The sequence below is a fragment of the Myotis nattereri genome (assembly GCF_964212035.1).
Source record: "Myotis nattereri genome assembly, chromosome: 1".
Taxonomy (NCBI): domain Eukaryota; kingdom Metazoa; phylum Chordata; class Mammalia; order Chiroptera; family Vespertilionidae; genus Myotis; species Myotis nattereri.
This window is the reverse complement of record NC_138075.1, coordinates 140,072,693-140,088,389: the sequence shown is the minus strand read 5'-3', so window position 1 is coordinate 140,088,389 and position 15,697 is coordinate 140,072,693. Positions and strand designations below refer to the sequence as shown.

General features: G+C 39.8%; 1 protein-coding gene across 1 annotated transcript in view; it reads right to left on the bottom strand.

Moving 5' to 3' along the window:
• The window catches only part of GPR158 (G protein-coupled receptor 158), a 376,508-nt gene that overhangs the window by 147,156 nt on the left and 213,655 nt on the right, over positions 1 to 15,697 (bottom strand). The window contains exon 4 of the mRNA XM_081104136.1: positions 1,799 to 2,022. Coding sequence (XP_080960262.1) covers positions 1,799 to 2,022 — 224 coding nt within the window. The remainder of the gene's footprint in view (positions 1 to 1,798; positions 2,023 to 15,697) is intronic.

Genomic DNA, 15,697 nt, shown 5'->3' with positions numbered 1-15,697 from the left:
CTAATTCGAACAATTTAAATTTTCATTGATCTCTAAACCAATCTGCACAACTTTGCTAACACAAGGAGTCATTTGAATTCTGAAAACGTGGAAACTTTAGATTTTGTTTTTCTTTCCAATGGCACAAATAAGTTTCTGAAAGCAAAAGAACCACAGATTCTGACACAACACTGGCTACATATAATTAAACTAGAGGGCCGGTGCACAAAATTCATGCATGGGTGCAGTCTCCAGGCCTGGCTGGCAATTGAAGTGTGAGTGTCTGGCGTGGAAGGGCAGGCCCCAGCTGACCTCTGGGCCCTGGACAGCACCTGGGCCCCTGGGCCCCAGGTGTCCCCCTCTGCCTGAGTCATGGTGCCCAAGTCCCCACATGGAGATACGGTGAGTGTGGTGGGACGCTGTGGGACGGGGCACAGTGCTGCAAGGAAGCTGGGCGGGCATCACACTTTCTCCTGGTCGTCCTCACAGACTGGCTCCTGCGTGAACCCATGGGGAGCCCAACCAGCCCCTGTGGTCCCAGTGGCTGCAGCCCAGCTCACCCAGAAGAGGCAATGCAGGTGCAAGGAGGGCTCTTCACGGCATCCAGCACCTAACCACAGGGGCTTTCCCAGCACATGAGCCCTGGTATCCTGGGGGAGGGTAGCAGGGGGAGTGAGAGAGAATTTGGTGGACACTCCACATTCTCACCACACCTCCGTCATCCCCACCCCCAGGTAGCTGGTGAAAGGTCACAGCCCCCCACCTGGGTGCCATGGGAGTTGGTCACTACTACCCACTCCCAGTTCCCCATCCCAGCCTGAGGACCAGCCCTGATCAAGCAATCAGGGCCTGCCAGCCACTGGTCACCATTTGCTGGGTGATCGGTGGGGCAATCAGTCCCCCGCTTGCACCCGCCTTGGCCTGACACCACCTTCTCACCTGCTCCACTATCCTGCTATGGTCCTGCTCTTTTCAGGGCCTATTGGAGCCAGCAGCATCTCCACTGCCGCCCGCTGCCAGCAGTGTGTCACTGACGACGCCCGCCATATTCCGTGCCACCCCCTGGTGGTCAGCGCACATCATAGTGAGTGGTCGAATTCCCAGTTGAGGGGACAATTTGCATATTAGATTTTTATTATATAGGATGGGTGGCCAACTGTAGACAGCTCTCCAGAAAGCTGTGCCCTAAACATTTGAGCATCCATCCACCCCTGCCTATGAAGCATACAAATGCTTATACTGCTCTTGGATTTCTCAGAACAGAATTGAGGGACAGACTCTTTCAAAATCCATTTAAGTTCTTTGCAATATCACTATTACTCTGGGATATTAATGCAAGACCAAATATAAGGTCATGAATAAATTCATTCTTCAAAGTATAATGTGCTCAAAAAATAGCTAAGTCTATTTACCATCTTCAAATATGGTTGAAAGAAATAAAAATGAAATATAATAAACATCACAAAGCCTTCTAGATATGGAAAAATTAACAATATATTGGGTACTGGCAGAGTAAATTCTTCAGGAAGCCAAAGAGACAATGTAAAAGAGAGTGCTTTAAGACAACGGCGAAATCAAGCTCCAGGCTAAATAGCGGGAAACATTCTGTGGAAGAAAATGTTAAAATCTCTTATCTTTAATCCTTATTTCTCCTGAGAAGCTAAAAATATAAATTTCATACTTTAATCCTATCCTATTGTATAAAGATTTCTGCTTAAGAAAGAAGCCACTGGGATTTGGAAAAACTTCATTTGCCGGAAAAAAGAAGAGGTCGCTTGACAACAGAAGGAAAGATCATAACCAGGGTACCTGGGTTTACCTTTGCTTTGCGAAAGTGGTAGACCACCAGCATGCTAACGAAGTCCAGCAGCATACACAGGGCTTGGAAGGAGATGATAGCAAGCCGCAGATATTTATCCTCCTGGACAAAGCAGGGGCTGTCATCGGCACAGTAGGGGCAGCCCTCCCTGCAGGGTAGGCAGACATGGGCTTCTTCTGACACATCTTTTGCTCTTTCTGCAAAATGGTGATCCGGACCCCTTCCTGAAAGGTTCCAAATAAAACTACATTGTCATTGCATTTCTGAGGTAGGCGAGACTTAGTACAGAGTCAAAACACATCTCTCACCTCTTCGTTCGTTTTCCTTTTTATTAAAGACCTTTGGTCAACCTTCTTGCTAGAGAATAGAGTTACTTTGACTTTAGACTCAAACAAAAGTTTTTTACCCCTTTGATTTAAAAAAAAAAATTGTCATTCAAAGTAACTAAGGAAAATTAGCAAACATGGAAAATAAAACTCCATGCAGGAAATAGTCTTCTAAATCTTTTATATCATTATCTACCAATCACCAACAGATACTCCCTATGGCACAAATCATATTCATAAATATTTGTTCAAGAGCTAACCATAAGGCAGGACAAGAAAGCTGTGTCTTTCCTGCACCAAATAAATACACATAACACATCTAGATGGCACACAATCCAAAGGGAGACTTTGATTGCTCCTTAATTTAGAAGGATCCTCATCTATCAGGTTCATTAGATCTAAATTGGATAAAATGGTACGTAATGGACAGTTATTCAGTGTGCAATTGCATAATGATAGTGTATCCTTTCCCAGGGTATAATCCATACTTACAGGCTACTGTGCAATTTCCCATTTTGCATGCCCATAGGATATTTCTGCACTGTTAACTAACTGCTGCTATGATCCTCCCTTTAATGTTAGATTCTTCTGTTTCAGTGATCAAACTTTGCTCTGAAGCCCACAGGTAAAGATTCTCTTTAATTGTTGAGTATACCATTGAAAATGATCCAGTTAACACCATATACTAAAATAAATCAAAAAATGTTGAGCTCAACAGGAAAGACATCAGTGAATAAATAACCAGTTTAGTATATCACACAACCACATAGTTTGATATATACCACAACCTTGATTGATTAACGAATTTGGGAAAGAGGTTATTCTGATTAATAGCATTTTTTTCTAAATACATTTTATTGATTTTTTACAGAGAGAAAGGGAGAGAGATAGAGAGTTAGAAACATCGATGAGAGAGAAACATCGATCAGCTGCCTCCTGCACATCTCCCTCTGGGAATGTGCCCGCAACCCAGGTACATGCCCTTGACCGGAATCGAACCCGGGACCCTTCAGTCCATAAGCCAACACTCTATCCACTGAGCCAAACCGGTTTCGGCTAATAGCATTTTAATAACACAAAATTTAACACAAAATCTTTATTACTTTCAACTCTTATAAAAGGTTCATAATTCTTTGAAAATACATTTGTCTGCCTTCCTTCCTGAATAGATATAATAGCAAAAACATAATTGAATCTTCTTTAATGATTCAGAATATATTGTTTTGTAAGAGCCATCATTCTGTGAAAAGTGTATGAATTTAAGTGTCCAGCAGATATGGTTCCCATCGCTGGAGAGCTCTATGGTGTTAGGTAACTCTCTTGACCACTTTGAGTCTTAGTTTACTAATGTATTAAATGTGAATTGCTGTGGGTTTTATATGAGATAATGTATATACAGGGTGGGGTAAAAGTAATTTACAGCTGCTTGTATGGAAAATAATACAATACTTAACACATGATATTACAACAGTAAGCTTTGTGTACTCACAACTGTATACCTACTTTTGCCCCACCCTGTAAATCAGGCTGCCCAGCTTTCTCTTCTCCAAACATGGGAGGTGCAAAGAGGAACTAGGAATCTATTGCTGTCTTAAGGAAAGGCACCACTTGTTCAAAAGCAGGGAAGTTAGAAGAAAGAGCTGAAGTAGGAAGAGAAGGAGTGGAAGGATAAGCTCCATTTTAGACCAATTAAATTTTAGGTCCAACTTATATTGTCCAAGAGAAATATGCATTAAGAAGTGAAAAAATGGATTGTAGGAGAAGGATCAGAGTCAGAGAAAGAATCTACAGAGAGCCGTGGGCATGGGTGAGGTCAATTAAGGGAATATATAGGGGAAGAAGTTAGAGAGGCAGACGTTTTTACAATATCATACAAGAAAACTTGGATTTACAGGAACATGCTGGAATGTGATCAAAGATAATACATGAGTAAAGGCTATGAAGTTTAATGATTATTTTATCCTTCATTTATCTTTTAGACAGTAGTTTCCAGAGTGGTAGAATGAAATTAGGTTGTCAGTCCTTAATAAATAAATATGTGATAAAGTAGAATATTCTTTCAATAAGTGTTCCAGTGAATGAAAAAAAGCTAGGAAAGCTCATGTTTAATAGAAATAGTAATGGGTCAAAAGGACTTCAGACAGGTGTGACACACCTGCCTCCAACCTAATTGGGGACACTGCAAGTTAATCTTCCCCTTTGTCATGTGGGTTTTTGCCTCTCACAGAACCTTTAGTTGCTATAAGTCTCCTCACTTTTAAGTTTTGCCTTTTAACCTTCTTGTCAAGTTTGTCATTAACAGAATACAACAAGAATGCCAGCTTCTCTAATCATCTTCCTAGACATCGCCACCTCCCGGGGACACCAGACTAACTGGACTTTGCAGAATCCTTCTTCCCTGCATAAAGAATCCTTTCCCATTTTGCTTCCCCCTTCCTCTATCAGATAGGCAGAACTTCTAAGCCTTGGGATAGACAGATCTCCGCCTCTTGACAGCAGGAAGCAGTTACATAAATCAGAGACCTTTGCCTATCTCTCCTTTATACTATTACTAGAGGCCCGGTGCACGAAATTCGTGCACTTGGGGGGGGGGTTCCCCAGCCTGGCCTGAGCCTTCTCACAGTGCAGGAGCCCCACAATAGATCTCCCCAAAGAGGTAGGCCCCACCCATCCATCTGGGGCTCCTCGATGGATTGCCCCAAAGAAGTAAGCTGGAGCCGGGGGTCCCGCCTCCAGCCCACGCAGAGCCGTGGGACTCTGGCGTAGCTGTGCAGAGCCGCTGGGACCCGCCACCTCCATGCCACACATGCAGCATCAAGTCCTCGCCCACCCACATGTGCCTTGCCATGCACGTAGCCTCCTGGTGATGGATTGTGATGGTGTGAGGGCATCACAGCGTGAGGGTGTGACAACCACATAGGCTTTTATTAGTATAGATAAAGAGATTTCTTTTTTCTCAGGGGGGAATGATACTGTTGCAGTAATCTGGTTATTATTTAACAGAAAAAGAGTAAAGGGAAGACTAGATAATATAGGCATGCCATTTTTACAGATTTGCTAAAAAGGTGTAATTTAACACTCTCTAAAGTCTGTTCCCCGCTGATCCATGGGGGAAGGAACTGGAAAAAGCAATTGGACACAATCCCAGTAAGGTCTAGGTCAGTGATGGTGAACCTATGACACACGTGTCAGAGGGGACATGTGAACTCATTTTTTTGGTTGATTTTTCTTTGTTAAATGGCATTTAAGTATATAAAATAAATACCAAAAATATAAGTCTTTGTTTTACTATGGTTGCAAATATCAAAAAATTTCTATATGTGACACAGCACCAGAGTTAAGTTAGGGTTTTTCAAAATGCTGACACACTGAGCTCAAAAAGTTCACCATCACTGGTCTAGGTACATGGGAAGGTGCTTACTCATCGGTCACACCTGGAAGTGAGTCAGTGGCGAGAATAGGCATGGCCTCTGTAAGGGCACGAAACCTGAGTATTTGAACTGCTAAACAAAGGGAGTTCCCTCTTTTGGGTTGCTCACTTGCAGTTTGCCCCTGACTCCTGTTGCAGAGGGCACATTCCCCTGCATGCACCCATGTGGCCCATGGCCATGTGGGCTTCACACAATGGACTAAAGGACAGTAACTCTGCCAGACCCAGGTGCACCATGGAACAGAAGCTCTGGACACTGGCCCTACTTCTGCTCTACTAAAACTCTAGCTGCACCTCTTTCAGACTGGGTTAAGGGGCATGGGATGTTACTACCCAAAAAATGTAGCTCCATGGAAATAAAGTCTTCTACCACCTCTCATTGTCCAGTGGGGAATTCTGAAAATGCTTATTTTGGCGACACCCCAAGAACCTCATTCCCATGAACAACAGAGGCACTCCACTCGTGTACTCCTCCGATAACATTATAAGCAGAGACTATTTAGCATCCTGAGTCACTTAAATCTGAAAAATACTCAGTATGTTAACAGCACAGTGTTATCTGGGGTTTTTTGTTTGTTTGTTTTTGTAACATATGACCATGGCAAGCAATTTTAGTCACATTTTAGATACATTTGACGTGTCCTTTGTAAAATTTTTCACTCATTTTTAACCAAGAAAAATGTGAGAGTTTCTTTTTGCTTAGGAGAAAAACTAACCTAACCCTGACTCTTTTCAGGATCATTGTTTTACTTTTGTTGCTCATCCATATATCCCAATTATGGCCCCCTCTACCTTGATATATTTTGTTATTCATGTAAATCAAGGTCCCCCAATTCTAACATACTACAGACTGAGTTACTTGTCTAGATTCTACCTACTGAAGTAGAGACTGGGAGGTAGAATTCAGGAACACAGAATTTCAGTCAGTCCTGTTGAATGGCCTATTCCTACTGTGCAAAGCTGAACTTAACTGCACCTACCATGCCCATCAATCTCTTCACCAACCTGTTATCCAGAGAACTATACCAACTTAGAGAACCTCTCATGACTGATCCACTCTATCTCTGTTCACTATTATTGATCTTCCAAGTCCTTGTGATTATCTTTATTTGCCAATGTTCTACTCTGATAGTTACTAGAGTGTTACATATAAATATATAAATATATGTGTGTATATATATACTTTATATATATATATACTAGAGGCCCGGTGCATGAAATTCATGCACGGGGGATGGGTGTCCCTCAGCCCGGCCTGCTCCTTCTCACAGTCCAGGAGCCTTCAGGGGTGGGAGGCAACCCAGCGATCAGGGGAAAGCATGCCCCCATCACACCTCTGCTGATGCCACTTCCAGTAGCGCAAGCCTCGGCCGGCCCTGTACCTGAGCCTCAGGCAGCCGTGGGCAGCTGGGAAGCTGCCATCTGAGGCATGCCTGCACCTCGGGCCGGCCCTGCGTGGCTGGGGGGCTGAGGGGACTGGGGGACTCTGGAGGCAGGCAAGCAGAGCTGCCAGGCCTACCTGGGGGTGGGCCCAGCCTTGCCATGCACCTGCTGCCCCAGGCGGAGCTGAGGGTACTGGGCGCTGCCATTTTGTGGCTCTGGGCACCACCATCTTTGAAGGCAGGGCAGTCAATTAGCATATTCTCTCCTTATTGGCTGTGGGTGCCACCATCTTTGCAATGGTGTGAGGGTCCATATTATCATATTCCCTCTTTATTAGGTAGGATATGTATATCCTGTCTAATAAAAGGTAAAATGCAAATTAACCGTCACAAATATGGTGGAGCCCATAGCCACAAGATGGTGGCACCCAGTCCTCTTAACCCCACTGGAGTCCCCCAGTCCTGGGGGGGGGGGGGGCGGGTGGCCACTGAGAATGGGAAGCATGAGCAGCCTGGCAGAATGCTTGCTTCATCGCTGCAGCAACGAGGCAAGCATTCTGTGCCTGGCAGCAGATGGGCCTCTGGCCAGGCCAGGGTGCAGAATGCTTGCATAAGAAGAGAAGGAACCAGCGAGCTGAGCAGAGTCAAGTGGCCCCTGAATCCCAGGCAAGGTCAAGTCTGGGTGGCCAGAGGGTGGAGGGGGTGGAGGATAGTGTGACAGGAGGGGCTGATGGCAGAGGCACAGGGGTGAAAGCCGGCCTAGAAAGAGAAGGAAGCCCTTTATTGGAGTTCCTGAGAACAGGGAGGGAAGTCACTTGCATTTCCCAGCCGCAGATGGGCCTCTGGCCAGGCTGGAGCATGGAATGCTTGCAATCCGCGCCCTGGCCACAGAAGGGTCTATGGGCTGCGGAGAGCCTCTGGGCAGCAGGTGCACAGCGGCCAGGCCCTGCAGAGAGCTACTGGCGCAGGGCTATATATATATAACATATATATATAAACTGTATGTTCCCTAAATATAAAACAAATGGTTTTATATCTTTCTTTTGCAACCTAGATTAAAATTACAAAAGAGCCAATATACTGGGCCATAAAATAAAATCATGACTGCAGAACATACAATGGAAAAAGCTCATGCACTCCATTATCTTTCTCAGGTAGAACAAAAATAATAGTTAATAGGTATTATGTCTACTGAAGTAGTAACAGCTAGATATAATGTGGGAAATTGACATAATTCCAACCATTCTATGTTTCCTGATATGAGTAATACTAAATTATGTTGGTTAGATAAATGTTTTAATTTTCATGAATAAAAGGCAATTTGTTAGAAAATACATTATGATCACATTTTATTCTTCATGCGTAAAAGTATTGCCAGATCAACTCACAAATGTCAAATAGTAATGTGCTATAATGAGAAACTTCCTCTTTAATATTGCCTGAATGTTTTTTGACTATGAGAAATTATGAGGTTCTATAAGGGACACAAAGTGATAAAATGGAGAGAAAACAAAAAGTTGGAGACCTGATTTCTAAAGCTCAAAAAAGCTAAAATTAAAGACAGAGCTTTCTACATTCATTATTTCCTGTAGAGCTCAAAGCATGATGATATAATCTTCTAGTTCCAAAAATACAGGGTGTCCCCCCAAAACATAAACACAATTTTTAAAAATATATATATATATTATTGATTTTTTACAGAGAGGAAGGGAGAGGGATAGAGAGTTAGAAACATAGATGAGAGAGAAACATCGATCAGCTGCCGCCTGCACACTCCATACTGGGTATGTGCCCACAACCAAGGTACATGCCCTTGACCAGAATCGAACCTGGGGCCCTTGAGTCCGCAGGCCGATGCTCTATTCACAGAGCCAGACCAGTTAGGGCAACGTATACACACTTTAACAGCTGATTGCTCAATTTTGAGAATGAAATGTATTTATACATTTATAAATTATTCAAAGTGTGTGTATACATTTTTGGGACACTATATTTTATCAATTTATGCTGATTAATTATGTCTCTAGGGCAAGGGAATATATTCAGCTAGTAAAAATAATTCTACTACTAATTAATAATAATGAGATTTTTTAATCTACTGAAGGGTACCTTAAATTTATGATGGTTTAAACTTTTAAGTCCCTAGTGGTCAGGGGCCACGGTTTATATACCTATTTACACACTCAACACTGAACATAGTATTCTCTCCATATTTGATTATCATCAAATAATTGCTAATGATGAATGTATTCTCCCAAACGAATACATTAATTGATCTTTAGTACAAATATATCAGTGAAAATCTGTTTAGAAATCATCGTGGATGATATTTTGATTTGGAAATGTCAGCGCTGAGTAACTTGAAATAATCCACCATCCACAGAATCCTAATCTGCTTTGCTCAAGTTTGAAAATGAAGGTGATATTTGGAACTTTCAGATAAAACAAATACTTCCTGAAAATAAAGGTAAAAATGAAGAATTATGAGCTTTGGCTGTAGCAGCTTTCAGATGATTATATGGATGATTGAGTATGCTGCCTAGAGCAGTGGTTCTCAACCTTCCTAATGCTGCAACCCTTTAATACAGTTCCTCATGTTGCGATGACCCCCAATTTCATTGTTACAAATTGAACATAGTTAAAGCATAGTGATTAATCACAAAAACAATATGTAATTATATATGTGTTTTCCGATGGTCTTAGGCGACCCCTGTGAAAGGGTTGTTCGACCCCCAAAGCGGTCGCGACCCACAGGTTGAGAACCGCTGGCCTAGAGCATAAATACAGAGAAGGACATTGGGAGAAGGTTACAGGAGCACCACAGGACAGCTGAGAAATCTAAAACACTCACCTGTAAGTGTGCGCCTATCAAGATAAATTGTGACAATTTGTGGAAAATATGTTAACCTATTTGCTTACTGTAACTTTATTACAGTAACATTAGGGGAAAAAAATCTCTGGACTTTTTTTACATAAATATGCAGGTGGGACAAAAGTAGGTTTATAGTTGTTTGTATGGAAAATAATACAATAATTAATAAGTAATAATACAAGAATAAACTCTGAGGTTCATGTACACACAACTATAAACCTACTTTTGCCCCACCTTGTGGTTTTATATTTATATAAATTAGTAAAAACTATAAGCTTTAGAATGGATAAGTAAACCATAGTGTATTTATTCAATGGAATTCTATGTAACTATTAAAATTATGTTTAAGAAAACTATGTTTGGTATTCAAAATGAACGTAATACAAAGGTTTTAGAAATATCATATATACAGATATTTGTATAAAAAAACCTTAAGTGACCAACAAATTTTCAAATGGCTCTTTAAATTCTATTTTTTCATATATTCCAAAGTTTCTCTAATAAGCATGTATCCTTTCTATAATAAAAACAAATATTTTTAAACCCAGGACACTATGTATACTAAAGTAAATTTTTGCTCCAAACCCCAAAGTTCTAATCAAATCACCAAGGCTATATTATTGAAAAATTCCACAGACTTTGAATATATGTAATATTCTTACCTTATTCATAGATAAAATTAGGTTTCTGTAGCTTTTAATTTTGATAAAATTACAAAAGAACATTACAAAAATTCCAAATAAATGGATAAAAAATACTAATCCTATATAATAAAAGGCTAATATGCAAATTGTTCCCATAGGAGTTTGACAGACCAGAAGTTTGACCGCTTCCTATGACATGCGCTGACCACCAGGGGGCAGCATGGAATGAAGGAAGGCCCCAGCCAGCAGCCGGCAGCCAGGGGAAGGAAGGCCCCGATTGGCCCTGATTGGCCAGGCCTAGGGACCCTACATGTGCATGAATTTTGTGCACCGAGCCTCTGGTATATAATATACATCATATATAATATATATATTATGAAATATTATTTAGCCATTAAGAAAAGATGTCTGCCATTTGTGACAATATGGATAAACCTTGAGCACATGATGCTGTGTGGGATCAGTCAGACAGAGAAAGACAAGTACTGCATGGTATCACTTATACAAAAAGATCAAAACTATAAAAAAAACTGAGAGTAAAATGGTGGTTATTACCAAGGAATGGGAGGTAGAGGGTATAAGATTGATGGTGTTTGAGGGTACAAATTTGTAATGAGCAGTAAATAAGCCATAGAGATCTAAAGCACGGTATAATAAATATGGACAATAATATTGCACCATAATGACAATGTGATAAACATTGCTTCGATGGCAATCATATTACAATATATAAAGTATCAAAATAACACACCATATAACTTAAATTTATGAAATATCACACGCCAAATTTATCAATTAAAGGATCCCATATATCCTTTACTAAGATTCATTAATTATTTACATCCTACAGTACTTACTTTATCATTTCTCTTGATAAATAGATGTTTATAAATTTATATGTGTAGTATTTTTTCTGAATCAATTGAGATGAAGTTAGAGATATTGTCCCTTTCCCATAAACACTTCAACTTATATGTCCTAAGAAAAAAGTGTTCTCATACAAAACCACATTATGATTATCAAAGTTGGGAAATTTAACATTGATACAATCTTTTTTTAATGAATAGGTCATATTAAAACTTCATCAATTCTCACAGTAATGCTCTTTGCAGCTATTTCTATCCACCCAGGATGAAATCTAGGATCATGCCTTGCATTTAGCTGCCATGTCTCTCATCTCTGATCTGGAACATGAATAAGACAATAAAGTGATTTTTCTCATCTTCCAAAATGTTTTTCTGATCAGGTTGTGCATTTTGATGAGTTTTGTAAGGCTTTTGTTTTGCAAACTAAAAATCAGCAAATTTTTAAGAATGTATCACATAGCAAACACACAGTTGTTGAAAAATAGTGTGTATTAAATGCATATAATAAATAGTAAATTGTGTACCTGTATTTTACTGTTGACTTTGACTTTGACTTCACTTTTCATCATTACACTAGGAAATGGTGATGATTTCTTAATGAGTCCCTCATTTTTATGTTGTTATTTTAAACTCTGAATTGCTTATTGTTATTCTAATAGGGTTAGAATAGTTAACACTATTAACAAGGCCTTTCTAAATATTTCATCCCATTTGGGAATTTTTAAAAAATCTACTGAAATAAGTTAGACAATTCAAAATAACTAAAAAAAATACAGAGATACAGTTTTAAATAGTTTGCTTAGACATCCTATCACTTTACTAATCTGAATTTCAGTTAATAATGTTGTCATTCCTACTTAACCATACCTGTTTATACACACACACACAAACACACACACACACACACACACACATCAGAAAATAATAAAATACATTATTCATTAACTAAAAGTTGTCCTTATAAATAATGTTATGTATTAGTATCTTAAATTTTTCCCTTGAATATGGTATTATCATCCTTTTTCCTTTGAAGGGAATTGCAAGTGGAATTAGAAGGTAACGTTGTGGAAAAATTCTATTTGAATGCCTACTTCCAAAAATATTTACATTTGTGTACATTGAGAAATTTTGTCAGCCACCATGAAAACCCAAGTGACATTGCTGATGAAACACTAGAACTTTCAAGAAATTTTCTTAAAATATCTTTTTATTTTGCTTTTCTTAACTGAAGATTTCAACTAATGAACAAATTAAAGGGGCACTTTTATCCTATTCCTTTTTTTTAATTAAAAACATACATGTTTTATTAAACACATAGGATGATATTTCATTGGAATAAATTATAGAAGTATCAAATGTAACCACATTTTTATGATTTGAGGCACATATTGTGAAAATGTACCCCAGAAAGTTTTCTTCCTATGTTTTATTGAAGAAAATACTCAGTGTCTGATTTAGGAGAGAATGAGTTAGTTGAAGGGAATAGTGTGGATTGAAACAGACGTTATATATGTCATGTCTTCATAGTATAAACTTTATATAGAATTATCACCATAATATTAATTGCTCTGCTGATTAAGTTTTTTAAATGCCAGTTGTATAAAACTGTGTCTTCACAAGGGCAAAAATGTAACATTTGGACATTTGAATATATGGTTAGACGTTCATCCTTTAAGGACATTTAAATCTTAAAACTCTTTGACCTGATTTGCTAATATTGGACAGAATTGTGTTTTACTCCAGACTGCCCTCATTTGTTATTTATGGGTATTGAAATATGTTTGGGGAAGATGTGGGTCTTTCCTGGAAACTTAGAAACCTCACTTTTTAAATCACTTCTTTTATTCCAGTTGCTAAAAGTATATCTGGCACATAGTCAGTGCTAAGTGATATTTTTGACAGATGAATTTTCAGACATATAAGTTAATGAAGAAACCAGTTGATCAGAGGTGCCTTTTGGGGAATGTTGTGGCCCTTGGTGATAAGAATAAGTTCTAGCAGAGGATATAGCCTGGACCTTTGCAAGACCACGCCCATGTGCTTAATATATCATGACCCCCTCCTCCTTCCATTCCACAGGCATGCAGAAAAAAGGTGAGTCATAGACAACGAAAATAGCTCATCTGGAAGTAACAAAGAATTGAGTCAGACATGGAGAGCCCAGCATTAGCTCTAGGTATAAATAACACTCATATTAGGGTAAACATATCCTTCTTTCCCATACACATATTTGTTTTTTCATTAGAATTGGAGGGAACATACTCATCAATCAAAATTTGAAGTTAAAATGCTGCAATGAACTAACCATGGGAAGATTAATTGTTATTTGTTATTTCATCTGATTAGAATGAAGAAGTAATCTGCCTCCAGTCTTCAGATAGGTAAAACCACATCCAAAAATTAAGTAAAAAAAAGGCACATGCACATGAGTACTCTAATACATTAAAGAGATTTCTGTGGATATTTGTTTCAATATTTATAATATCTGAAAAGAGAGAACAGTTAGCAGACTGTGGTTAGCAGACATAGACTGCTATACAAAAATATTTTTATTGTTAGAACATGAATATATACTTGCATATCTTAAAATCAGGATTAGCTAATATACTTTCATATACTTACATCATGAATGGCTAACTGTGAAAATAGATTCAAACTGAAGCCCACTGCAAAAGTTTAACATTTATAACTCTCACTATGACTGTAGTTAAGAGCTCAATCTTTCTACGTATTTCTACATGCTTACCTCTGTATCTTACACTCACTTTTCTATTTACTTTTAGATTTTTATGCATTACAAATGACTTTAGTGATATTTTTAAAAATAAAAATACCACCTTACATAGATTTTAGGAAGATTCTAATATGAATTATAAAATTAATAAACAGATTTTTGCCTATTGGCAATTCATTCATTCAATCAGCACAACAACCAATCCTATATAATAAAAGGCTAATATGCAAATAGACGGAACTTTTAGAACAACCAAACAACCCAACAACTGAACAACTGGTCGATATGATGTGCACTGACCACCAGGGGGAGCGTGCAGAACATGGTGGGCATCAGCCATGGCAGGATGGTGGAGCAGGTGAGTGGGGGTGCCAGACCAAGGAGGGGCATCGGTCACTGTCATAGGGGCGAGCCTCTGGTGGTTACTGAAAACTCTTTGCTCCTGCGCCCTGTGGTCCCGCCTAGTGCTCACACCTGCTGCTGGCGCCCAGTGCTGGCCTCGATCACTCAGCGCCATCAGCGGGTGCTAGCAGCAGCTGCTGGCCCCGATCACCCCTGAGGGCTTTTCTACCTCCCCCTGTTCCTGAGCGGCGAATGGGGCAGCAGCTGCCACTCACACCCACTGATGGTGCCAGCCATGCTCACACCCACTGCTGGCACCGGCCCTAATCACTCTGCGCCATTAGCAGGTGCAAGTAGGGCTGGTGCCATCAGTGGATGGGAGTGGCAGTGGCAGGAGTGGGACTGCTATCAGACAGGGGACCGGGGACCGCAGTGAGAGGGACCGGGTGGGGGTGCGGAGGATGGTCCGAGACCCACCCCTGTGCCCACTCAGCCTCAAGGACCACAGTTCCTTTCAAGGTGCACAAATTTGTGCACTGAGCCCCTAGTACATAAATAAAAGGACTAGATTCTCCATATTCACCTTAGTATAATAATCACTATAATTGTGGGGATATAATATGTTATCTCATCAACTACTCACAACTACCAAAGGAATAGATTTTACTATTTGTGCTTTATGAATAAGGGAAGAGAGCCTCAGAATGCATGAAAAAACTTGCTCAGGTCTCCTGCAAGTAAGTAGAGACAAGATCTATCTGTCTGACTCAAAGGCCAACCTAATACACAGAGCCCACCAGAGTATAATTTCACCTGAGTCAGTTATTTGGAGTTGTGACCAATTTCCTCTAGAAAAACAACAACACACTGTGGCCTTTTGTGAACACTGGGATGATGGTTGAATGGGAAACACACTCACTGAGTGGTCCTAGTTTTCTGTTACTGCTGTAACAAACTACCAAAACCCTGGAGTCTTAAAACTACACAAATTCATGTTTCTTCCTACTTAAAGAGTAATATAGCAAAATTCATTCTATATTTCTGTAGCTCAAGCATATGACATGGGTCTCGCTGGGCTAAAATCAAGATCCCGGCAGGTCAGCACATTTTTTCTGGAGGATCTAAGGAAGCATCTATTTCCTTGCCTTTTCCAGCTTCTTGAGGCCACCAACATGCAAATGTTCTAATGTCTAAATAACAGTGTAATAATGGATTAAAATGAGGTAAATAAATAATAAAATAAATAAGGACAAACCTAATAAAGTAAAATTTTAGCTAGAAGGTGAAGAGAAAGATGTTGGAG